This window comes from Salmo salar, unplaced genomic scaffold (genome assembly GCF_965601325.2).
Source record: "Salmo salar unplaced genomic scaffold, fSalSal1 ptg000378l, whole genome shotgun sequence".
In the NCBI taxonomy this organism is placed as follows: Eukaryota; Metazoa; Chordata; class Actinopteri; order Salmoniformes; family Salmonidae; genus Salmo; species Salmo salar.
Window position 1 is genome coordinate 852,662 of NW_027675366.1, and position 25,196 is coordinate 877,857.

A 25,196-nucleotide genomic window follows, 5' to 3' on the forward strand; every position below is an offset into this window, starting at 1 on the left:
TGCAGAAGAGGTAACTCTGGGTCTTCCTTTCCTGTGGCGGTCCTCATGAGAGCCAGTTTCATCATAGCGCTTGACGGTTAAACTTTTGAAGTTGTTGACATTTTCCATATTGACTGACTTTCATGTCTTAAAGTAATGATGAACTGACCTTCATGTCTTAAAGTAATGATGGACTGACCTTCATGTCTTAAAGTAATGATGGACTGACCTTCATGTCTTAAAGTAATGATGGACTGACCTTCATGTCTTAAAGTAATGATGGACTGTCGTTTCTCTTTGCTTATTTGAGCTGTTCTTGCCATAATATAGACTTGGTATTTTACCAAAAAGGGCTATCTTCTGTATACCACCCCTACCTTGTCACAACACAACTGATTGGCTCAAACGCATTAAGGAAAGAAATTCCACAAATGAACTTTTAACAAGGCACACCTTTTTTATTTGAAATGCAGTCCAGGTGACTACTGTTAGGTTCTAATTTTTCAGAGTAAGTAACTCACGGACACTAGAGAAGCTTAACCAAGTTGAATTCTCCCCAAAGGGTCGTTACAGCTGTAATTCAGACACAGACATGGCTTCCCCCGTGGTGGTATTCAGACCCCACTTTGGGTGGAGTCTCCTCCTCATCTCTAAACATTGCGTCATTCTCGCTAAGCAGGGAACTAAGTCATATGAACCTTCAGCGGTTTCTTCCCTTGTCAGTACTGTCACGGTTGGTTTCCCTGCACTCAGTCCCTCCCAAGCTTCATTATGGCATCCCTCATGTCTCCTTTGTAACTAATGTTCCTATACTCTGAGTATAACAATGTTCAACGTTTACCCCAGGATCCAAGAGTGTGCAAAGCTGTCATCAAGGCAAAGGGCGGCTACTTTGAAGAATCTCAAATATAAAATATATTTTGATTTGTTTAACATTTCTTAATTTTGATGTCTTCATTATCATTCTACAAAGTAGAAAACAAAGGGAAAAACCCTGGAATGAGTAGGTTTGTCCAAACTTTTGACTGGTACTGTGTATCTGTTTTATTTCCTATCTTTTATTCATTCATACAGGTTCTCAGAAATTGAGTTTTTTTTCTGCTGTATGTTATATGTTGAAAATGAGATGTTATATTGTCTTTTTTCAGGATCACAGAGGCCTTTATCAAGGCGAACCCCCACATCCAGATTCAAGGTTCAGGGGGAAAGATGTTCACCATCTCCGCAGCAATAGACGACATGGAGGCCTACACTAAACTCACTGGTCCGTTCAACCCCATAGAAATATAAAGTGTACAATGGCTCTGGTCTGTTCTACTTACCCAGACAACCAGAGCTTTGAGAGTTTTATGCGTCAAGGCTGTCCAAACAGGCTGGGTTTGCCATACCTGTTTTTTTTGTGTGGTACATTCCTGTCCATACAATTACTGCTGGGTTTGGTTTGCATGATTACCTCTCATCTTCCCACGCTCCTTATCACCTTGTCTCTCCCTCTCACCTGTCTCTCTCCCTTTCTCCTCCCTTCCCCTGTAGACAATATGTTTGAGCAGATTCTGTACTCGTCGTCCTCTAAGCTGGCTGAGGCCAGAGAGATCCTTCAAAACATCACCTGCAGACGCCTCTACAAGTGTGTGGGACAGACCCAGACTGAGGTGTGCGTGGAGGTTTCACAGGTGTGTGTGTGCGTGTGCGTGTGTGTGTGTGTTTGGAGAGAGGATATCCTTCCAGGGCTTACTAGCAGAGCTTTCTACGAGATTCATATTATGTGCCTCTCATCCTCGTCTTCTCTTCCCCCAGAAAAAGCTCCTGGAGTGGGCAGGCTGTGTGGCGAGGTCCAGGCCTCGGAATGACCTTAAACATGTTACTCTGCAGCCAGAGGACTTTGTTGTCCATGTGAGTGTCCAGTCTTTTCACCTCAATCAGGGAACTGATTGAATACATTTTACCATAGCCCCCCCGCCTTCTCTATAGGTAACCCTTTGTTACCAGTTGCTCTGTTGAAAATAGGTATCTCTTTGCATGTCCATCTCTACCCCCTATCTTTCTCTCCATCAGATCATCAACATGGACTGGGGTATGAAGGAGAAGAACCCCATCAACAACATGCGTTTCTACTGTAAGAACGACCCAACCAAAGCTTACCAGATCAGCAAGGACCAGGTCACTACTTCAATGCACATACGTATACCTATTTTAGAATTATCCAATCATTTTTGGAGCTTGGAAACATGATATAAGGCAATTGTTGTTCCTGTAGGTGTCCAAGCTGCTGCCAGAAAGGTTTGCTGAGCAGCTTATCAGGGTCTACTGTAAGAAGACTGATGAGAGGACCATGGAGGCAGCTAAGAAGAACTTTGCCCAGTGGTGTATGGATATGAACTTCTCCAAACCTCAGGTCAGGAGGCCTCGCTCTTTCCTTTATATATCATTTTATCTCAAGCTTTTAGCGTTTTTACATTGTGTGGGGAAGATGACAGTGCAAGGCCAAGCCAGCTAGCTATCACTATCTTACCTGCACCACACAGAGTATTTTTCCTATGTTTAAAATTGACACTGGTATCCCTGTGTGTTTGTGTTCACATTTGTTTAGGATGGAGATGTGATTACACCAGAGGTCACCTAGGACCAGGGGTTGGTGACCACCACCTCAAGAAAATGAGTCAGGCTTTCAGAAGAAGTCTCTTTACTCAGGGTTCTGTTCACTCTGATTCAGTTTTCCAGGGATTAGATCATGTAGTCTTTCTTTTATTTACTTTTGATGTTTTATTTCAAGCGTACATTTTAGGTTTGGTTATCTTAACGTTATGCTATTTCATGGTAAGAGAAGTGTAGGAGTATGTGAGTATACATACCTGTTCTCCCAGGCTATGCATGTTGACGTGCCACTATCACACATTGCTCTTTCAGATAGCCAAGCAACGACTTTTACATATTTATCCATCCTGGTGGAAGTTACTTTTTGGACAATCATGCTTTACCTTGTAATACTCCCAAAGCTGAATGGGAACTTATCCTTGGTGTTATATTGATCAACATGCAAACAAACAGGTAACCGTTGTTTGTGTTTCAGGGCATTGTCTTTCTTTTATGCATGGTTTCTACGCTGTTTTAGTTGTTATATACCCAGCTACCATAGTTAGCCTGGTCATGCATATCTACAGTATCTAGACTAAAGTAGGAGTTGGCTAAGCACATACAGATCAAAGATCAGGGTACAATGTAGCTTAATTATCTTCCGAAAAGACACCACTTTAACTGACAAACAATGTTAAGTTATCATATTATCTTTGTTTTCATCCATGTACCCTACTGAGGCAAGCAGCTATCTGTCTAGTGTTTGGTATCATTTGGGAGTCTCGTTATCTTCATTTAAACAACATGAACACAATGTTTACCCTAAAGTCTGCCTCGATGAGCCCACAGCTGTTGATCAGACAGACATGTTTGTTGATTTAAGTTATGCACTTTGTTTTAAATAAATAATATAATTTTGAATGAAAGACTAATGAGGTGGAGAGTCTCACTTTTTGAAGGGTTTTGTAATACAGAATGTAACCGGCCACATCTGCGAAATACAACCCTCTTCTCTGCCTGGCTATCTGAGTTCTGTTTCCTTAGAACTTTGTGTAGAAGACAGCTCTAGCATCCTGAATCCTCAATTTAACCATTATAGGGGTGAACAGAAAACAAATCTCGGTTAACCCAGAACAAAAATCTTGCGTTATTTGATCAGCTGCGTGATTTAGTTCTGGGTCCATACCTATTAGAAATTGGGAGTTCCGGTTTGCGAAGTCTCCACCTCACAAAAGGAAACTCTCAGCCGTAAACCAGATGTAACCTGGATATAGACGTTCCATAAATCGGCATGCGAAAGTGAGTAGATTACCTTGAAAACAATGGTCAGGCATCTTGGACGCAGTTTCCAGTTATTATTCCTCAGTGGAATTACTGCTGCTCCTTATACCAGAGACGGAAGAGGAAGCTGAGACATCCGACTCAATGTTTTCTGATCGGGGCGGGGCCACTCTGGTCTGCTTATTGCCCCTGACCCGCAGAGGTATCCCTGTGTGCTAACACTTACACAGACCGAGACCTTGGGGGGGGTCTATGGTAAACGGCTTGAGTCGTTCATCTTAGGTTATACTATGCATTCCATCCCGTTGTGAGAGGGTCAGTGCTGTCTGGGTTCCTTGGGACATTCCTACCCTAAACCTTAACCCCTAACCTTAACCCTTACCTTAACAATGCTGCTCGCTCAATAGGCCTATTTGGAAGTTGATAACTTGGTAGCCTACAGACAGAATAATCTTCTCTTTTCAGCAGGATCCATTTGCTTTCCAACCTGCAATTGTATTTGAAATATTGCGAAAGCCCTGTTGTAGCTGCATCACTGACAGATTTGCCACATGTTCCCAACTTGTAGGCATGCCTTGTGATTGGGCTACACACAATCCACAGCTATTTTTTTAAATAAGCTATTGATCCTCTCTGGCTAAATTACAGGCCTACTCCTGGTGTAGTAATCTGAATGATTTCATTTCTTTCTGAACAGACAGAAGTAATCTATCACTTAGGCAAATGTATTTTAATGTATCGGGTGCTGCACCAACTCAAGCACCCTTCCTGCGGGGCTATGATTCTATAAGGAAATAAATGATTTGATGATCTTCATCAGATGACAACCCTAGGACATTATGTTATACAATACATGCATGTTTTGTTCAATCAAGTTCATATTTATATCAAAAAACAGCTTTTTTACATTAGCATGTGACGTTCAGAACTAGCATACCCCCCGCAAACTTCCGGGGAATTTACTAACAATTTACTAAATTACTCACGATAAACGTTCACAAAAAGCATAACAATTATTTTAAGAATTATAGATACAGAACTCCTCTATGCACTCGATATGTCCGATTTTAAAATAGCTTTTTGGTGAAAGCACATTTTGCAATATTCTAAGTACATAGCCCAGCCATCACGGGCTAGCTATTTAGACACCCAGCAAGTTTAGCCTTCACCAAAATCAGATTTACTATAACAAAAATGTTATTACCTTTCCTGTTCTTCGTCAGAATGCACTCCCAGGACTTCTACTTCAATGACAAATGTTGGTTTGGTCCCAAATAATCCATCGTTATATCCAAACAGCGGCGTTTTGTTCGTGCGTTCAAGACACTATCCGAAATGGTAAATCAGGGTTACGAGCATGGCGCATTTCGTGACAAAAAAATTCTAAATATTCCATTACCGTACTTCGAAGCATGTCAACCGCTGTTTAAAATCAATTTTTATGCAATTTATCTCGTAAAAAAGCGATAATATTCCGACCGGGAATCTGCGTTTCGGTAAACAGAGGAAAAAAAAGAAAGATGGGGGCGACCAGTGCACGCCCCTAAGCCCACTGTCCCCTGATCGGCCACTTGACAAAGGCGATAATGTGTTTCAGCCTGGGGCTGGAATGACGACATTCAGCTTTTTCCCGGGCTCTGAGAGCCTATGGGAGCCGTGGGAAGTGTCACGTTACCGCAGAGATCCTTTGTTTTGGAAAGAGATGTCAAAGAAAGCCAATAAATGGTCAGACAGGCCACTTCCTGTAAAGGAATCTCTCAGGTTTTTGCCTGCCATATGAGTTCTGTTATACTCACAGACACCATTCAAACAGTTTTAGAAACTTTAGGGTGTTTTCTATCCATATCTAATAAGTATATGCATATTCTAGTTACTGGGTAGGAGTAGTAACCAGATTAAATCGGGTACGTTTTTTATCCGGCGGTGTAAATACTGCCCCCTAGCCCTAAGAGGTTAAATACACTTTACTCGAGTTTCCATAACTTTGTACGTTTTTTTAAGTTAAGAACAAATTCTTATTTACAATGACTGCCTACCCCCGGCCAAACCCAGACGACTCTGGGCCAATTGCCCGACGCCCTATGGGACTCCCAATCACGTCCGGTTGTGATACAACCTGGAATCGAACCAGGGTCTGTAGTGACGCCTCTAGCACTGAGATGTAGTGCATTAGACTGCTGCGCCACTCGGGAGCCCTACAGTACCAGTCAAAAGTTTGGACACACCAACTCATTCAAGGGTTTTTTACTATTTCTACATTGTAGAATAATAGTGAAGACATCAAAACTATGAAATAACACATATGGAATCATGTAGTAACCAAACAATGGTAAAACAAATCAAAATATATTTTAGATTCTTCAAAGTAGTCACCATTTGCCTTGATAATAGCGTTGCACACGTTTGGCATTCTCTCAACCAGCTTCACCTGGAATGCATTTCCAACTATCTTGAAGAAGTTCCCACATATGCTGAGCACTTGTTAGCTGCTTTTCCATCACTCTGTGGTCCAACTCATCCCAAACCATCTCAATTGGGTTGAGGTCGGGTGATTGTGGAGGCCAGGTCATCTGATACAGCACTCCATCACTCTCCTTCTTGGTCAAATAGCCCATACACAGCCTGGAGGTGTGTTGGATCATTGTCCTGCTGAAGATCAAATGATAATCCCACTAAGCGTAAACCAGATGGGATGGCATATCGCTGTGGTAGCCATGCTGGTTAAGTGTGCCTTGAATTCTAAATAAATCACAGACAGTGTCACCAGCAAAGCACCATCACACCTCCTCCTCCATGCTTCATGGTGGGAAATACACATGAGGAGATCATCCATTCACCTACTCTGCGTCTCACAAAGACATGGCAGTTGGAACCAAAAATCTTAAATTTGGACTCATCAGACCAAAGGACAGATTTCCACCGGTCTAATGTCCATTGCTCGTGTTTCTTGGCCCAAGCAAGTCTCTTCTTCTTATTGGTGTCCTTTAGTAGGGGTTTCTTTGCAGCGCTTAGACCATGAAGGCCTGATTCACGCTGTCTCCTCTGAACTGTTGATGTTGAACTCTGTGAAGCATTTATTTGGGCTGCAATCTGAGGTGCAGTTAACTCTAATGAACTTATCCTCTGCAGAAGAGGTAACTCTGGGTCTTCCTTTCCTGTGGCGGTCCTCATGAGAGCCAGTTTCATCATAGCGCTTGACGGTTAAACTTTTGAAGTTGTTGACATTTTCCATATTGACTGACTTTCATGTCTTAAAGTAATGATGAACTGACCTTCATGTCTTAAAGTAATGATGGACTGACCTTCATGTCTTAAAGTAATGATGGACTGACCTTCATGTCTTAAAGTAATGATGGACTGTCGTTTCTCTTTGCTTATTTGAGCTGTTCTTGCCATAATATGGACTTGGTATTTGACCAAAAAGGGCTATCTTCTGTATACCACCCCTACCTTGTCACAACACAACTGATTGGCTCAAACGCATTAAGGAAAGAAATTCCACAAATGAACTTTTAACAAGGCACACCTTTTTTATTTGAAATGCAGTCCAGGTGACTACTGTTAGGTTCTAATTTTTCAGAGTAAGTAACTCACGGACACTAGAGAAGCTTAACCAAGTTGAATTCTCCCCAAAGGGTCGTTACAGCTGTAATTCAGACACAGACATGGCTTCCCCCGTGGTGGTATTCAGACCCCACTTTGGGTGGAGTCTCCTCCTCATCTCTAAACATTGCGTCATTCTCGCTAAGCAGGGAACTAAGTCATATGAACCTTCAGCGGTTTCTTCCCTTGTCAGTACTGTCACGGTTGGTTTCCCTGCACTCAGTCCCTCCCAAGCTTCATTATGGCATCCCTCATGTCTCCTTTGTAACTAATGTTCCTATACTCTGAGTATAACAATGTTCAACGTTTACCCCAGGATCCAAGAGTGTGCAAAGCTGTCATCAAGGCAAAGGGCGGCTACTTTGAAGAATCTCAAATATAAAATATATTTTGATTTGTTTAACATTTCTTAATTTTGATGTCTTCATTATCATTCTACAAAGTAGAAAACAAAGGGAAAAACCCTGGAATGAGTAGGTTTGTCCAAACTTTTGACTGGTACTGTGTATCTGTTTTATTTCCTATCTTTTATTCATTCATACAGGTTCTCAGAAATTGAGTTTTTTTTCTGCTGTATGTTATATGTTGAAAATGAGATGTTATATTGTCTTTTTTCAGGATCACAGAGGCCTTTATCAAGGCGAACCCCCACATCCAGATTCAAGGTTCAGGGGGAAAGATGTTCACCATCTCCACAGCAATAGACGACATGGAGGCCTACACTAAACTCACTGGTCCGTTCAACCCCATAGAAATATAAAGTGTACAATGGCTCTGGTCTGTTCTACTTACCCAGACAACCAGAGCTTTGAGAGTTTTATGCGTCAAGGCTGTCCAAACAGGCTGGGTTTGCCATACCTGTTTTTTTTGTGTGGTACATTCCTGTCCATACAATTACTGCTGGGTTTGGTTTGCATGATTACCTCTCATCTTCCCACGCTCCTTATCACCTTGTCTCTCCCTCTCACCTGTCTCTCTCCCTTTCTCCTCCCTTCCCCTGTAGACAATATGTTTGAGCAGATTCTGTACTCGTCGTCCTCTAAGCTGGCTGAGGCCAGAGAGATCCTTCAAAACATCACCTGCAGACGCCTCTACAAGTGTGTGGGACAGACCCAGACTGAGGTGCGCGTGGAGGTTTCACAGGTGTGTGTGTGCGTGTGCGTGTGTGTGTGTGTTTGGAGAGAGGATATCCTTCCAGGGCTTACTAGCAGAGCTTTCTACGAGATTCATATTATGTGCCTCTCATCCTCGTCTTCTCTTCCCCCAGAAAAAGCTCCTGGAGTGGGCAGGCTGTGTGGCGAGGTCCAGGCCTCGGAATGACCTTAAACATGTTACTCTGCAGCCAGAGGACTTTGTTGTCCATGTGAGTGTCCAGTCTTTTCACCTCAATCAGGGAACTGATTGAATACATTTTACCATAGCCCCCCCGCCTTCTCTATAGGTAACCCTTTGTTACCAGTTGCTCTGTTGAAAATAGGTATCTCTTTGCATGTCCATCTCTACCCCCTATCTTTCTCTCCATCAGATCATCAACATGGACTGGGGTATGAAGGAGAAGAACCCCATCAACAACATGCGTTTCTACTGTAAGAACGACCCAACCAAAGCTTACCAGATCAGCAAGGACCAGGTCACTACTTCAATGCACATACGTATACCTATTTTAGAATTATCCAATCATTTTTGGAGCTTGGAAACATGATATAAGGCAATTGTTGTTCCTGTAGGTGTCCAAGCTGCTGCCAGAAAGGTTTGCTGAGCAGCTTATCAGGGTCTACTGTAAGAAGACTGATGAGAGGACCATGGAGGCAGCTAAGAAGAACTTTGCCCAGTGGTGTATGGATATGAACTTCTCCAAACCTCAGGTCAGGAGGCCTCGCTCTTTCCTTTATATATCATTTTATCTCAAGCTTTTAGCGTTTTTACATTGTGTGGGGAAGATGACAGTGCAAGGCCAAGCCAGCTAGCTATCACTATCTTACCTGCACCACACAGAGTATTTTTCCTATGTTTAAAATTGACACTGGTATCCCTGTGTGTTTGTGTTCACATTTGTTTAGGATGGAGATGTGATTACACCAGAGGTCACCTAGGACCAGGGGTTGGTGACCACCACCTCAAGAAAATGAGTCAGGCTTTCAGAAGAAGTCTCTTTACTCAGGGTTCTGTTCACTCTGATTCAGTTTTCCAGGGATTAGATCATGTAGTCTTTCTTTTATTTACTTTTGATGTTTTATTTCAAGCGTACATTTTAGGTTTGGTTATCTTAACGTTATGCTATTTCATGGTAAGAGAAGTGTAGGAGTATGTGAGTATACATACCTGTTCTCCCAGGCTATGCATGTTGACGTGCCACTATCACACATGGCTCTTTCAGATAGCCAAGCAACGACTTTTACATATTTATCCATCCTGGTGGAAGTTACTCTTTGGACAATCATGCTTTACCTTGTAATACTCCCAAAGCTGAATGGGAACTTATCCTTGGTGTTATATTGATCAACATGCAAACAAACAGGTAACCGTTGTTTGTGTTTCAGGGCATTGTCTTTCTTTTATGCATGGTTTCTACGCTGTTTTAGTTGTTATATACCCAGCTACCATAGTTAGCCTGGTCATGCATATCTACAGTATCTAGACTAAAGTAGGAGTTGGCTAAGCACATACAGATCAAAGATCAGGGTACAATGTAGCTTAATTATCTTCCGAAAAGACACCACTTTAACTGACAAACAATGTTAAGTTATCATATTATCTTTGTTTTCATCCATGTACCCTACTGAGGCAAGCAGCTATCTGTCTAGTGTTTGGTATCATTTGGGAGTCTCGTTATCTTCATTTAAACAACATGAACACAATGTTTACCCTAAAGTCTGCCTCGATGAGCCCACAGCTGTTGATCAGACAGACATGTTTGTTGATTTAAGTTATGCACTTTGTTTTAAATAAATAATATAATTTTGAATGAAAGACTAATGAGGTGGAGAGTCTCACTTTTTGAAGGGTTTTGTAATACAGAATGTAACCGGCCACATCTGCGAAATACAACCCTCTTCTCTGCCTGGCTATCTGAGTTCTGTTTCCTTAGAACTTTGTGTAGAAGACAGCTCTAGCATCCTGAATCCTCAATTTAACCATTATAGGGGTGAACAGAAAACAAATCTCGGTTAACCCAGAACAAAAATCTTGCGTTATTTGATCAGCTGCGTGATTTAGTTCTGGGTCCATACCTATTAGAAATTGGGAGTTCCGGTTTGCGAAGTCTCCACCTCACAAAAGGAAACTCTCAGCCGTAAACCAGATGTAACCTGGATATAGACGTTCCATAAATCGGCATGCGAAAGTGAGTAGATTACCTTGAAAACAATGGTCAGGCATCTTGGACGCAGTTTCCAGTTATTATTCCTCAGTGGAATTACTGCTGCTCCTTATACCAGAGACGGAAGAGGAAGCTGAGACATCCGACTCAATGTTTTCTGATCGGGGCGGGGCCACTCTGGTCTGCTTATTGCCCCTGACCCGCAGAGGTATCCCTGTGTGCTAACACTTACACAGACCGAGACCTTGGGGGGGGTCTATGGTAAACGGCTTGAGTCGTTCATCTTAGGTTATACTATGCATTCCATCCCGTTGTGAGAGGGTCAGTGCTGTCTGGGTTCCTTGGGACATTCCTACCCTAAACCTTAACCCCTAACCTTAACCCTTACCTTAACAATGCTGCTCGCTCAATAGGCCTATTTGGAAGTTGATAACTTGGTAGCCTACAGACAGAATAATCTTCTCTTTTCAGCAGGATCCATTTGCTTTCCAACCTGCAATTGTATTTGAAATATTGCGAAAGCCCTGTTGTAGCTGCATCACTGACAGATTTGCCACATGTTCCCAACTTGTAGGCATGCCTTGTGATTGGGCTACACACAATCCACAGCTATTTTTTTAAATAAGCTATTGATCCTCTCTGGCTAAATTACAGGCCTACTCCTGGTGTAGTAATCTGAATGATTTCATTTCTTTCTGAACAGACAGAAGTAATCTATCACTTAGGCAAATGTATTTTAATGTATCGGGTGCTGCACCAACTCAAGCACCCTTCCTGCGGGGCTATGATTCTATAAGGAAATAAATGATTAAGTGCAACTGCTGGAGAGATAAGAGTTGCAGGCTCGTTTCTATCAGAGCAGAGAGAGAGAGGGAGATTATAGAAACTGAATCTCCTAGTTCTCCCACCACAGCAATGGCCACTCCTTGGTCTATATAAAGTTGTGGCCAAAACTTTTGAGAATGACATAAATATACATTTTCATAAAGTCTGCTGCCTCAGTTTGTATGATGGCAATTTGCATGTACTCTAGAATGTTATGAAGAGTGATCAGATGAATTGCAATTAATTGCAAAGTCCCTCTTTGCCATGCAAATGAACTGAATTCCCCCCCCAAAATTCCACTGCATTTCAGCCCTGCCACAAAAGGACCAGCTGACATCATGTCAGTGATGCTCTCGTTAACACAGGTGTGAGTGTTGACGAGGACAAGGCTGGAGATCACTCTCTCATGCTGATTGAGTTTGAATAACAGACTGGAAGCTTCAAAAGGAGGCTGGTGCTTGGAATCATTGTTCTTCCTTTGTCAACTAGGGTTAACTGCAAGGAAACACGTGCCGTCATCATTGCTTTGCACAAAAAGGGCTTCACAGGCAAGGATATTGTTGCCAGTAAGATTGCACCTAAATCAACCATTTATCGGATCATCAAGAACTTCAAGGAGAGCGGTTCAATTGTTGTGAAGAAGGCGAAGGGCAGCAAAGAACCACTTCTCTCATGGAAAAACATCAGGGACAGACTGATATTCTGCAAAAGGTACAGGGATTGGACTGCTGAGAACTGAGGTAAAGTCATTTTCTCTGATGAATCTCCTTTCCGATTGTTTGGGGCATCCGGAAAAAAGCTTGTCTGGAGAAGACAAGGTGAGCGCTACCATCAGTCCTGTGTCATGCCAACAGTAAAGCATCCTGAGACCATTCATGTGTGGGGTTGTTTCTCAGCCAAGGGAGTGGGCTCACTCACAATTTTTCCTAAGAACACAGCCATGAATAAAGAATGATACCAACACATCCTCCGAGAGCAACTTCTCCCAACCATCCAGGAACAGTTTGGTGACGAACAATGCCTTTTCCAGCATGATGGAGCACCTTGCCATAAGGCATAAGTGATAACTAAGTGTCTCGGAGAACAAAACATCGATATTTTGGGTCCATGGCACGGAAACTCCCCAGACCTTAATCCCATTGAGAACTTGTGGTCAATGCTCAAGAGGCAAATCCTGGCAAATGGTTTCCGGAACGAATCAGTCCAAAACTGAGAGGTGCTGGATCCTGTGCTGGCAGGATCCTGTGCTGGCAGGATCCTGTGCTGCTGGATCCTGTGCTGCTGGATCCTGTGCTGCTGGATCCTGTGCTGCTGGATCCTGTGCTGACAAGATCCTGTGCTGACAAGATCCTGTGCTGACAAGATCCTGTGCTGACAAGATCCTGTGCTGCTGGATCCTGTGCTGCTGGATCCTGTGCTGGCAGGATCCAGCAAAAATGAAGCACTGCTATCGGCTGCCTAGGCTAGTTCACCCCATGGTGAAACTAGCACTCCTATAGATCTGAAATAATTGGATGGTGAAACTTGCACTCCTGTAGATCTGAAATAATTGGATGGTGAAACTTGCACTCCTATAGATCTAAAATAATTGGATGGTGAAACTTGCCAGTCAATCAGAAATGCAAGTTGAAGCAATTTGGGAATTTTTGAAAGTGAGGACAATCCTTGTCCTGCAATGGAAAGAATGTATACTTGAAAAAATTGATTTAGAAAGAAATAGGCATTTTGAATTAAACGTAGAGTGGAGCTTAGGGGTCCATCTTACCTTCAAAAAATATTCAGCAGTCATAATGTTCCACTGTCAGGAGAGTCATGACAGTCCCCATCTGGTGGGTTCAACCTTGGAAGGATTCTGCAAGTTGCAACCCACCATAAAAATGACCACGGGATGTCCTGGTTGTGTATCATCATTGCGGTCCCCCTCTGGTGGTTTGCCCTAGCCTCCTCTCGGTACCGCTCCAGCCTGTCCCGCATCTGGAGAACGTACTGGACAATCCCTTGTCCTGAGGTAGCTACTGGGGAACCTTCCCAGCACTTCTTCAGCAGGTCCAGTGGTCCCTGCACTGGCCATCCATAGAGGAGTTCGAATGGTGAGAAACCTGTCGATGCCTGAGGCACCTCCCTGTAAGCAAAAAGCAGAAAGGGTAACCACTTATCCCAGTCTTTACCAGTGTCAGCCACAAACTTCCTCAGCATATTCTTGAGCGTTTGATTGAATCTCTCTACAAGCCCATCCGTTTGGGGATGGTAGGGAGTGGTCCTCAAGCCTTTAATGCCCAGCTGTCGGTGGAGTTGAACCATCAGTCGTGAAGTGAAGTTTGTGCCTTGGTCCGTCAGGATTTCATCTGGGATTCCTACACGAGAAAAGAGCTGAACAAGAGCACTGATTATTTTTGGAGTGGTTATGGAACGGAGTGGGAAGGCTTCTGGGAACCGGGTGGCATAGTCACAGATCACCAATATATACTGGTAACCTGCACTACTCTTCTCCAAGGGTCCAACAATGTCCATTGCAATTCTCTTGAATGGGGTAGAGATAACTGGCAGTGAACATAGAGGAGCCCGGTCAGACCTACGGACAGCACTGGTTTTCTGTCACGTGGGGCATGTTTTGCAGTATGTTTGTACATCAGTATACATGGAGGGCCAAAAGAAACGGGAGCCTAGCCTAAGATAGGTCTTATGTTGCCCTAGATGGCCTGCCCATGGAACTGTATGTGCAAGGTTGAGAACAAGTGGTCTACATGTAGATGGCACCACTAACTTCCTGCTATCTGCTTCTGACCCAAGGTAGAGTATGTGGTTGTCTACTGTGTATATTCCCCCACATGAAGATTGGCTGTCCCCAGCTAAGGCCTTATCAAATAAACCTTTCAAGGTTGCATCAGACTTCTGCAGTGTAGCAAAATTTTGTGGAACTTCCCATTGCACTTCTAACCCAGACACATCAGCAACAGGTACAGGGGTTCCCACATACTTCTCAAGACGCCGCTGGCGGCGTGACTTTCTGGGCCCTTTGTTTCCCCCCTCACACAGACTATCACACAAGTCAGGCAGAGGTTGTAAACCAGCTTTGGCCTGTGCACGAGTGACAACTGAACATGACACCTGAACATCAGACTGGCAAACTGACTGCTCATATAGCTGACCCCCCACACTTCCCAACAGATCAGAGAGTACAGGCACATCCCTCCCCAAAATCATCTCAAAAGGTAGCTTCTCCATTACCCCAACTTTGAGGAGGTATTTCTGACCCTGAATCTCCACTGTGAGTTCAGCTGTGGGCTGCTGTGACTGGTCACCATGGACACATTGGATCAGTGTCTGGTGACCGTAATCAATGTCATTAACAGGTACATTACATTTTCTGATCAACGACAGGGAACTGCCGGTGTCAATCATTGCAGTAAGACTTTTACCATTCACTTTTACAGGTACCAAGACTGACCCTTCCCCAGTCTGTCTATTCTGAACACCATCCCCCTCTCTGGGCACATAACAGTAACCTGAGAGCTTGGATTTACGTAGCGGACACATTGAAGCCTTGTGCCCCTGCTGTCGGCAGTAAAAACAGGTCAGACCCCCCCCATCAGAGCGAACTGCATAATCCCTTACCTCCCTCCTCCCAGACACATAACCCCCAGAGTTACCTCCACCATCTCGGGTATCTCTGATGTCCCTTGTGTCTCGGAGACTCCTTGGAGCGGGTGCTGCAGGTCGTGGTGGGCCCCCTTTACGTGCATTATGGTACTGCAGCGCAAGCTTGGCCGCCATAAGCCCGTCCTTGGGCTCGTGCTCTCGAACCCAGGTTCGAATGTCGTGTGGTAGAACTTGTAGAAGTTGCTCGAGGATGATGACCTCACCGATCTCGTCCTGTGTCTTCTCCTCTGGTTGAACCCATCATCGGTAGAGACCCTTGAGGCGGTGGTACGTCTCTGTCGGTGACTCACCCGATGGCGTCGATGCAGCTCTAAAGCGTTGACGGTAGGTCTCCGAGGAGATGTCGAACTTCACCAGCAGCGCTTCCTTCAAGCCCTTGTAGACGTTGGACAGCCCCTCATCCATTGCTGTGTAAGCCTCTAAGGCCTTGCCCGTGAGCAATGGGACAAGCCTGCAGGCCCACTCTACCTCCGGCCACTGCCACGTCTTGGCCATTCGCTCAAACCTCAGCAAGTAGTTTTCAATGTCCTCCCCCTGCTGGTATGAGGGCATCTTTGGCTCCTTCCTCAGGAATGCTGGAAGATGAACGTTAACCTCTCTAGGCTAGGCGGGACGAATTCGTCCCACCTACGTAACAGCCACGGCTATCCTGTGGCGCGATTTTCAAAACCTTAAAAATCCTATTACTTCAATTTCTCAAACATATGACTATTTTACAGCCATTTAAAGATAAGACTCTCGTTAATCTAACCACACTGTCCGATTTCAAAAAGGCTTTACAACGAAAGCAAAACATTAGATTATGTCAGCAGAGTACCAAGCCAGAAATAATCAGACACCCATTTTTCAAGCCAGCATATAATGTCACCAAAACCCAGAAGACAGCTAAATGCAGCACTCACCTTTGATGATCTTCATCAGATGACAACCCTAGGACATTATGTTATACAATACATGCATGTTTTGTTCAATCAAGTTCATATTTATATCAAAAACCAGCTTTTTACATTAGCATGTGACGTTCAGAACTAGCATACCCCCCGCAAACTTCCGGGGAATTCGCTAACATTTTACTAAATTACTCACGATAAACGTTCACAAAAAGCATAACAATTATTTTAAGAATTATAGATACAGACCTCCTCTATGCACTCGATATGTCCGATTTTAAAATAGCTTTTTGGTGAAAGCACATTTTGCAATATTCTAAGTACATAGCCCAGGCATCACGGGCTCGCTATTTAGACACCCGGCAAGTTTAGCACTCACCATAATCATATTTACTATTATAAAAATTTCATTACCTTTTGTTGTCTTCGTCAGAATACACACCCAGGACAGCTACTTCAATAACAAATGTTGGTTTGGTCCAAAATAATCCATCGTTATATCCGAATAGCGGCGTTTTGTTCGTGCGTTCCAGACGCTATCCGAAATAGTAAAGAAGTGTCACGCGCTTGGCGCAATTCGTGAAATAAAATTCTAAGTATTCCATTACCGTACTTCGAAGCATGTCAACCGCTGTTTAAAATCAATTTTTACAACATTTTTCTCGTAGAAAAGCGATAATATTCCGACAGGGAATCTCCTTTTCGGCAAACAGAGGAAAAAATCCCAAAGGCGGGGGCGGTCGGGGTCATGCGCATAAGCTAGTGTCTCTTGATGGGCCACTTGAGAAAGGCGATAATGTGTTTCAGCCTGGGGCTGGAATGACGACATTCTGTTTTTTCCCGGGCTCTGAGCGCCTATGGACGACGTGGGAAGTGTCACGTTAGAGCAGAGATCCTTAGTAAATGATAGAGATGGAAAAGAAGTTCAACAAATGGTCAGACAGGCCACTTCCTGTAAAGGAATCTCTCAGGTTTTGACCTGCCATTTGAGTTCTGTTATACTCACAGACACCATTCAAACAGTTTTAGAAAATTTAGGGTGTTTTCTATCCATATGTAATAAGTATATGCATATTCTAGTTACTGAGTAGGAGTGGTAACCAGATTAAATCGGGTATGTTTTTTATCCAGCCGTGTCAATGCTGCCCCCTAGCCCTAACAGGTTAACACTGCTGGACTGGTCTCCTGGTGCTGGGGCTGGCCTCATTACTGCTTGGGGATCCTGCTGTGGAGTTGAAGTCCCTGCTGCGTCGAGCCTTTGTCGTCCTGGTGTTGGCAGACCCAATCTTGGGCTCTCACTGACGAGTTCCGCTTGGTGAGGAGCTGTGAGGATAGATTGGCGTAGGCCCCGAAACTCCTGCTTGAGGTCTTCGTCCCTCTTCTCAACCGGTAGTTCAAACAGTTCTGGTTGTGTTTGGCCCCTTGGTCGGGCTCCTAGTTTCTCATAATTAACCTCTTCACCAGAAGATTCCATGGTATTCCACCCAGTTTCAACTTCAATGACCTTTTATGACAGTTGATGCTGCTGCTGTGAACGCAATCCTGTACGCATTCCTTTACCTCTCTTGTTGGAATTCACTGATTTGCGGTGCGCCATCCCACTGCTGCCACCATATGTCACGTAGAGTAGGCCAGAAGGCTAAACTGGAAAACCTAACCTCTATAAAAAATAAAAAGATGGCGGAGCCGCAAAAGTTCTTCTGTGCAAAGGTGTTTATTTACATAGTGATTCCGGAACAAAACAACAGTACTGCCATCAAACATATACCTTATGGGACAGCTTAAAAACAAAGCTGCCCCACCCACAGCTCAATCCAAAATGCCTCCCCATGAACTGAAAGAGAGGCTCCTTTTGTAGGGGTAGCCCCTCCCCTCAGAACAATTAACACTAATTAATTAAGCAATTACCTATTCAACATACAGTTTCCATTTATCTAAACATACCAAAATATATACATTGCAACACGTTTATGAAACAACATCACAATATAACATTTACAAAATTACATCACTACTGACAGTGTCTTCCAATATGCCCGTTTACATTAATGAGCCATTCCGGACAGGCACTACAAAGTAAGCCCAATTCCCTTAGCTCGGGTCCTTATCCAGCATACCTGGAAGCTACAGAGATGGAGAGAGAGAGGAACAGAACAAACAACCGCGCTCATCCATAACATCGATAAGTATACTAAATATTGCTTATATTAAATATGAACACCTGTCTTTATTTCTTTATACCCTAACTGGTTACTGAAGTAAGTGTGAAATGTATGTACTAAGATAGAGACGTTAACCTCTATGGGCTAGGTGGGACGTATCAGGTCAAACACTATTTTTACAGAAGTTTACTAAGGGTTGGTAACAGGCTGATTGGTCGGCTATTTTAGCCAGTAAAGGGGGCTTTACTATTCTTAGGAAGCGGAAGGACTTTAACTTCCCTCCAGGCCTAAGGGCACACACTTTCTAGTAGGCTTAAATTGAAGATGTGGCAACATCATCCGCTGTTATCCACAGTAATCTTCCATCCAAGTTGTCAGACCTCAGTGGCTTGTCATTGTTGATAGACAACAATAATTTGTTCACCTCTTCCACACTCACTTTAAGGAATTCAAAAGTATAATTCTTGTCTTTCATAATTTGTCACATATACTTGGATGTGTAGTGTCAGCGTTTGTTGCTGGCATGTCACCCCTAAGTTTGTTCATCTTGCCAATGAAAAATAAATGAAAGTAGTTGTCAATATCAGTGGGTTTTGTGATAAATTAGTCATCTGATTCAATGAATGATGGAGCCGAGTAGGCATTGTTATCCTAAAGGGACATAGTCATGGTAGCCAAAATAATGGCCTGCCCAGCATGTTTGTTTCTTAATTAACTCAGAAACCACACCTGTGTGGAAGCACCTGCTTTAACCTCTCTAGGGTAGGTGGCACCAAATCGTCCCACCTACGCAACAGCCAGTCTAATCCCGTGGCGCGATATTCAAATACCTTAAAAATGCTATTACTTCAATTTCTCAAACATATAACTATTTTACACCATTTTAAAGACAGGACTCTCCTTTATCTAACCACACTGTCCGATTTCAAAAAGGCTTTACAACGAAAGAAAAACATTAGATTATGTTTGCAGAGTACCCAGCCAGAAATAATCAGACACCCATTTTTCAAGCTAGCATATAATGTCACATAAACCCAAACCACAGCTAAATGCAGCACTAACCTTTGATGATCTTCATCAGATGACAACCCTAGGACATTATGTTATACAATACATGCATGTTTTGTTCAATCAAGTTCATATTTATATCAAAAAACAGCTTTTTTACATTAGCATGTGACGTTCAGAACTAGCATACCCCCCGCAAACTTCCGGGGAATTTACTAACAATTTACTAAATTACTCATGATAAACGTTCACAAAAAGCATAACAATTATTTTAAGAATTATAGATACAGAACTCCTCTATGCACTCGATATGTCCGATTTTAAAATAGCTTTTTGGTGAAAGCACATTTTGCAATATTCTAAGTACATAGCCCAGCCATCACGGGCTAGCTATTTAGACACCCAGCAAGTTTAGCCTTCACCAAAATCAGATTTACTATAACAAAAATGTTATTACCTTTCCTGTTCTTCGTCAGAATGCACTCCCAGGACTTCTACTTCAATGACAAATGTTGGTTTGGTCCCAAATAATCCATCGTTATATCCAAACAGCGGCGTTTTGTTCGTGCGTTCAAGACACTATCCGAAATGGTAAATCAGGGTTACGAGCATGGCGCATTTCGTGACAAAAAAATTCTAAATATTCCATTACCGTACTTCGAAGCATGTCAACTGCTGTTTAAAATCAATTTTTATGCAATTTATCTCGTAAAAAAGCGATAATATTCCGACCGGGAATCTGCGTTTCGGTAAACAGAGGAAAAAAAAGAAAGATGGGGGCGACCAGTGCACGCCCCTAAGCCCACTGTCCCCTGATCGGCCACTTGACAAAGGCGATAATGTGTTTCAGCCTGGGGCTGGAATGACGACATTCAGCTTTTTCCCGGGCTCTGAGAGCCTATGGGAGCCGTGGGAAGTGTCACGTTACCGCAGAGATCCTTTGTTTTGGAAAGAGATGTCAAAGAAAGCCAATAAATGGTCAGACAGGCCACTTCCTGTAAAGGAATCTCTCAGGTTTTTGCCTGCCATATGAGTTCTGTTATACTCACAGACACCATTCAAACAGTTTTAGAAACTTTAGGGTGTTTTCTATCCATATCTAATAAGTATATGCATATTCTAGTTACTGGGTAGGAGTAGTAACCAGATTAAATCGGGTACGTTTTTTATCCGGCGGTGTAAATACTGCCCCCTAGCCCTAAGAGGTTAAATACACTTTACTCGAGTTTCCATAACTTTGTACGTTTTTTTAAGTTAAGAACAAATTCTTATTTACAATGACTGCCTACCCCTGGCCAAACCCAGACGACTCTGGGCCAATTGCCCGACGCCCTATGGGACTCCCAATCACGTCCGGTTGTGATACAGCCTGGAATCGAACCAGGGTCTGTAGTGACGCCTCTAGCACTGAGATGTAGTGCATTAGACTGCTGCGCCACTCGGGAGCCCTACAGTACCAGTCAAAAGTTTGGACACACCAACTCATTCAAGGGTTTTTTACTATTTCTACATTGTAGAATAATAGTGAAGACATCAAAACTATGAAATAACACATATGGAATCATGTAGTAACCAAACAATGGTAAAACAAATCAAAATATATTTTAGATTCTTCAAAGTAGTCACCATTTGCCTTGATAATAGCGTTGCACACGTTTGGCATTCTCTCAACCAGCTTCACCTGGAATGTATTTCCAACTATCTTGAAGAAGTTCCCACATATGCTGAGCACTTGTTAGCTGCTTTTCCATCACTCTGTGGTCCAACTCATCCCAAACCATCTCAATTGGGTTGAGGTCGGGTGATTGTGGAGGCCAGGTCATCTGATACAGCACTCCATCACTCTCCTTCTTGGTCAAATAGCCCATACACAGCCTGGAGGTGTGTTGGATCATTGTCCTGCTGAAGATCAAATGATAATCCCACTAAGCGTAAACCAGATGGGATGGCATATCGCTGTGGTAGCCATGCTGGTTAAGTGTGCCTTGAATTCTAAATAAATCACAGACAGTGTCACCAGCAAAGCACCATCACACCTCCTCCTCCATGCTTCATGGTGGGAAATACACATGAGGAGATCATCCATTCACCTACTCTGCGTCTCACAAAGACATGGCAGTTGGAACCAAAAATCTTAAATTTGGACTCATCAGACCAAAGGACAGATTTCCACCGGTCTAATGTCCATTGCTCGTGTTTCTTGGCCCAAGCAAGTCTCTTCTTCTTATTGGTGTCCTTTAGTAGGGGTTTCTTTGCAGCGCTTAGACCATGAAGGCCTGATTCACGCTGTCTCCTCTGAACTGTTGATGTTGAACTCTGTGAAGCATTTATTTGGGCTGCAATCTGAGGTGCAGTTAACTCTAATGAACTTATCCTCTGCAGAAGAGGTAACTCTGGGTCTTCCTTTCCTGTGGCGGTCCTCATGAGAGCCAGTTTCATCATAGCGCTTGACGGTTAAACTTTTGAAGTTGTTGACATTTTCCATATTGACTGACTTTCATGTCTTAAAGTAATGATGAACTGACCTTCATGTCTTAAAGTAATGATGGACTGACCTTCATGTCTTAAAGTAATGATGGACTGACCTTCATGTCTTAAAGTAATGATGGACTGTCGTTTCTCTTTGCTTATTTGAGCTGTTCTTGCCATAATATGGACTTGGTATTTGACCAAAAAGGGCTATCTTCTGTATACCACCCCTACCTTGTCACAACACAACTGATTGGCTCAAACGCATTAAGGAAAGAAATTCCACAAATGAACTTTTAACAAGGCACACCTTTTTTATTTGAAATGCAGTCCAGGTGACTACTGTTAGGTTCTAATTTTTCAGAGTAAGTAACTCACGGACACTAGAGAAGCTTAACCAAGTTGAATTCTCCCCAAAGGGTCGTTACAGCTGTAATTCAGACACAGACATGGCTTCCCCCGTGGTGGTATTCAGACCCCACTTTGGGTGGAGTCTCCTCCTCATCTCTAAACATTGCGTCATTCTCGCTAAGCAGGGAACTAAGTCATATGAACCTTCAGCGGTTTCTTCCCTTGTCAGTACTGTCACGGTTGGTTTCCCTGCACTCAGTCCCTCCCAAGCTTCATTATGGCATCCCTCATGTCTCCTTTGTAACTAATGTTCCTATACTCTGAGTATAACAATGTTCAACGTTTACCCCAGGATCCAAGAGTGTGCAAAGCTGTCATCAAGGCAAAGGGCGGCTACTTTGAAGAATCTCAAATATAAAATATATTTTGATTTGTTTAACATTTCTTAATTTTGATGTCTTCATTATCATTCTACAAAGTAGAAAACAAAGGGAAAAACCCTGGAATGAGTAGGTTTGTCCAAACTTTTGACTGGTACTGTGTATCTGTTTTATTTCCTATCTTTTATTCATTCATACAGGTTCTGAGAAATTGAGTTTTTTTTCTGCTGTATGTTATATGTTGAAAATGAGATGTTATATTGTCTTTTTTCAGGATCACAGAGGCCTTTATCAAGGCGAACCCCCACATCCAGATTCAAGGTTCAGGGGGAAAGATGTTCACCATCTCCGCAGCAATAGACGACATGGAGGCCTACACTAAACTCACTGGTCCGTTCAACCCCATAGAAATATAAAGTGTACAATGGCTCTGGTCTGTTCTACTTACCCAGACAACCAGAGCTTTGAGAGTTTTATGCGTCAAGGCTGTCCAAACAGGCTGGGTTTGCCATACCTGTTTTTTTTGTGTGGTACATTCCTGTCCATACAATTACTGCTGGGTTTGGTTTGCATGATTACCTCTCATCTTCCCACGCTCCTTATCACCTTGTCTCTCCCTCTCACCTGTCTCTCTCCCTTTCTCCTCCCTTCCCCTGTAGACAATATGTTTGAGCAGATTCTGTACTCGTCGTCCTCTAAGCTGGCTGAGGCCAGAGAGATCCTTCAAAACATCACCTGCAGACGCCTCTACAAGTGTGTGGGACAGACCCAGACTGAGGTGCGCGTGGAGGTTTCACAGGTGTGTGTGTGCGTGTGCGTGTGTGTGTGTGTTTGGAGAGAGGATATCCTTCCAGGGCTTACTAGCAGAGCTTTCTACGAGATTCATATTATGTGCCTCTCATCCTCGTCTTCTCTTCCCCCAGAAAAAGCTCCTGGAGTGGGCAGGCTGTGTGGCGAGGTCCAGGCCTCGGAATGACCTTAAACATGTTACTCTGCAGCCAGAGGACTTTGTTGTCCATGTGAGTGTCCAGTCTTTTCACCTCAATCAGGGAACTGATTGAATACATTTTACCATAGCCCCCCCGCCTTCTCTATAGGTAACCCTTTGTTACCAGTTGCTCTGTTGAAAATAGGTATCTCTTTGCATGTCCATCTCTACCCCCTATCTTTCTCTCCATCAGATCATCAACATGGACTGGGGTATGAAGGAGAAGAACCCCATCAACAACATGCGTTTCTACTGTAAGAACGACCCAACCAAAGCTTACCAGATCAGCAAGGACCAGGTCACTACTTCAATGCACTTACGTATACCTATTTTAGAATTATCCAATCATTTTTGGAGCTTGGAAACATGATATAAGGCAATTGTTGTTCCTGTAGGTGTCCAAGCTGCTGCCAGAAAGGTTTGCTGAGCAGCTTATCAGGGTCTACTGTAAGAAGACTGATGAGAGGACCATGGAGGCAGCTAAGAAGAACTTTGCCCAGTGGTGTATGGATATGAACTTCTCCAAACCTCAGGTCAGGAGGCCTCGCTCTTTCCTTTATATATCATTTTATCTCAAGCTTTTAGCGTTTTTACATTGTGTGGGGAAGATGACAGTGCAAGGCCAAGCCAGCTAGCTATCACTATCTTACCTGCACCACACAGAGTATTTTTCATATGTTTAAAATTGACACTGGTATCCCTGTGTGTTTGTGTTCACATTTGTTTAGGATGGAGATGTGATTACACCAGAGGTCACCTAGGACCAGGGGTTGGTGACCACCACCTCAAGAAAATGAGTCAGGCTTTCAGAAGAAGTCTCTTTACTCAGGGTTCTGTTCACTCTGATTCAGTTTTCCAGGGATTAGATCATGTAGTCTTTCTTTTATTTACTTTTGATGTTTTATTTCAAGCGTACATTTTAGGTTTGGTTATCTTAACGTTATGCTATTTCATGGTAAGAGAAGTGTAGGAGTATGTGAGTATACATACCTGTTCTCCCAGGCTATGCATGTTGACGTGCCACTATCACACATGGCTCTTTCAGATAGCCAAGCAACGACTTTTACATATTTATCCATCCTGGTGGAAGTTACTCTTTGGACAATCATGCTTTACCTTGTAATACTCCCAAAGCTGAATGGGAACTTATCCTTGGTGTTATATTGATCAACATGCAAACAAACAGGTAACCGTTGTTTGTGTTTCAGGGCATTGTCTTTCTTTTATGCATGGTTTCTACGCTGTTTTAGTTGTTATATACCCAGCTACCATAGTTAGCCTGGTCATGCATATCTACAGTATCTAGACTAAAGTAGGAGTTGGCTAAGCACATACAGATCAAAGATCAGGGTACAATGTAGCTTAATTATCTTCCGAAAAGACACCACTTTAACTGACAAACAATGTTAAGTTATCATATTATCTTTGTTTTCATCCATGTACCCTACTGAGGCAAGCAGCTATCTGTCTAGTGTTTGGTATCATTTGGGAGTCTCGTTATCTTCATTTAAACAACATGAACACAATGTTTACCCTAAAGTCTGCCTCGATGAGCCCACAGCTGTTGATCAGACAGACATGTTTGTTGATTTAAGTTATGCACTTTGTTTTAAATAAATAATATAATTTTGAATGAAAGACTAATGAGGTGGAGAGTCTCACTTTTTGAAGGGTTTTGTAATACAGAATGTAACCGGCCACATCTGC

The 25,196-nt window shown here is 43.1% G+C and overlaps 2 protein-coding genes and 2 long non-coding RNA genes across 5 annotated transcripts; all 4 read left to right on the forward strand.

Moving 5' to 3' along the window:
- The first annotated feature begins 2,204 nt into the window (after window positions 1-2,204).
- LOC145875887 (uncharacterized) lies at window positions 2,205-3,485 on the forward strand. Its single transcript, XR_014391367.1, has 2 exons — window positions 2,205-2,374; window positions 2,570-3,485. It is a non-coding gene; the product is annotated as an uncharacterized LOC145875887 (long non-coding RNA).
- A 3,759-nt stretch (window positions 3,486-7,244) lies between these two features.
- LOC145875894 (deoxynucleoside triphosphate triphosphohydrolase SAMHD1-like) lies at window positions 7,245-9,139 on the forward strand. Its single transcript, XM_082971710.1, has 3 exons — window positions 7,245-8,580; window positions 8,705-8,800; window positions 8,963-9,139. The coding sequence occupies exons 1-3, from the start codon at window positions 8,206-8,208 to the stop codon at window positions 9,137-9,139; spliced, it is 648 nt and encodes a 215-aa protein (XP_082827836.1). The 5' UTR covers window positions 7,245-8,205.
- A 25-nt stretch (window positions 9,140-9,164) lies between these two features.
- LOC145875888 (uncharacterized) lies at window positions 9,165-10,413 on the forward strand. Its single transcript, XR_014391368.1, has 2 exons — window positions 9,165-9,302; window positions 9,498-10,413. It is a non-coding gene; the product is annotated as an uncharacterized LOC145875888 (long non-coding RNA).
- A 12,300-nt stretch (window positions 10,414-22,713) lies between these two features.
- LOC145875889 (deoxynucleoside triphosphate triphosphohydrolase SAMHD1-like) lies at window positions 22,714-25,133 on the forward strand. 2 transcript variants are annotated; one of them, XM_082971704.1, is made up of 6 exons: window positions 22,714-22,891; window positions 23,161-23,300; window positions 23,425-23,520; window positions 23,683-23,787; window positions 23,885-24,022; window positions 24,218-25,133. In XM_082971704.1, the coding sequence occupies exons 1-6, from the start codon at window positions 22,837-22,839 to the stop codon at window positions 24,248-24,250; spliced, it is 567 nt and encodes a 188-aa protein (XP_082827830.1). In that variant the 5' UTR covers window positions 22,714-22,836; the 3' UTR covers window positions 24,251-25,133. The 2 variants fall into 2 exon arrangements, with proteins under 2 accessions (XP_082827830.1, XP_082827829.1); XM_082971703.1 differs by lacking the exon at window positions 22,714-22,891 and having other exon boundaries at window positions 22,913-23,300.
- Window positions 25,134-25,196: the final 63 nt, after the last annotated feature.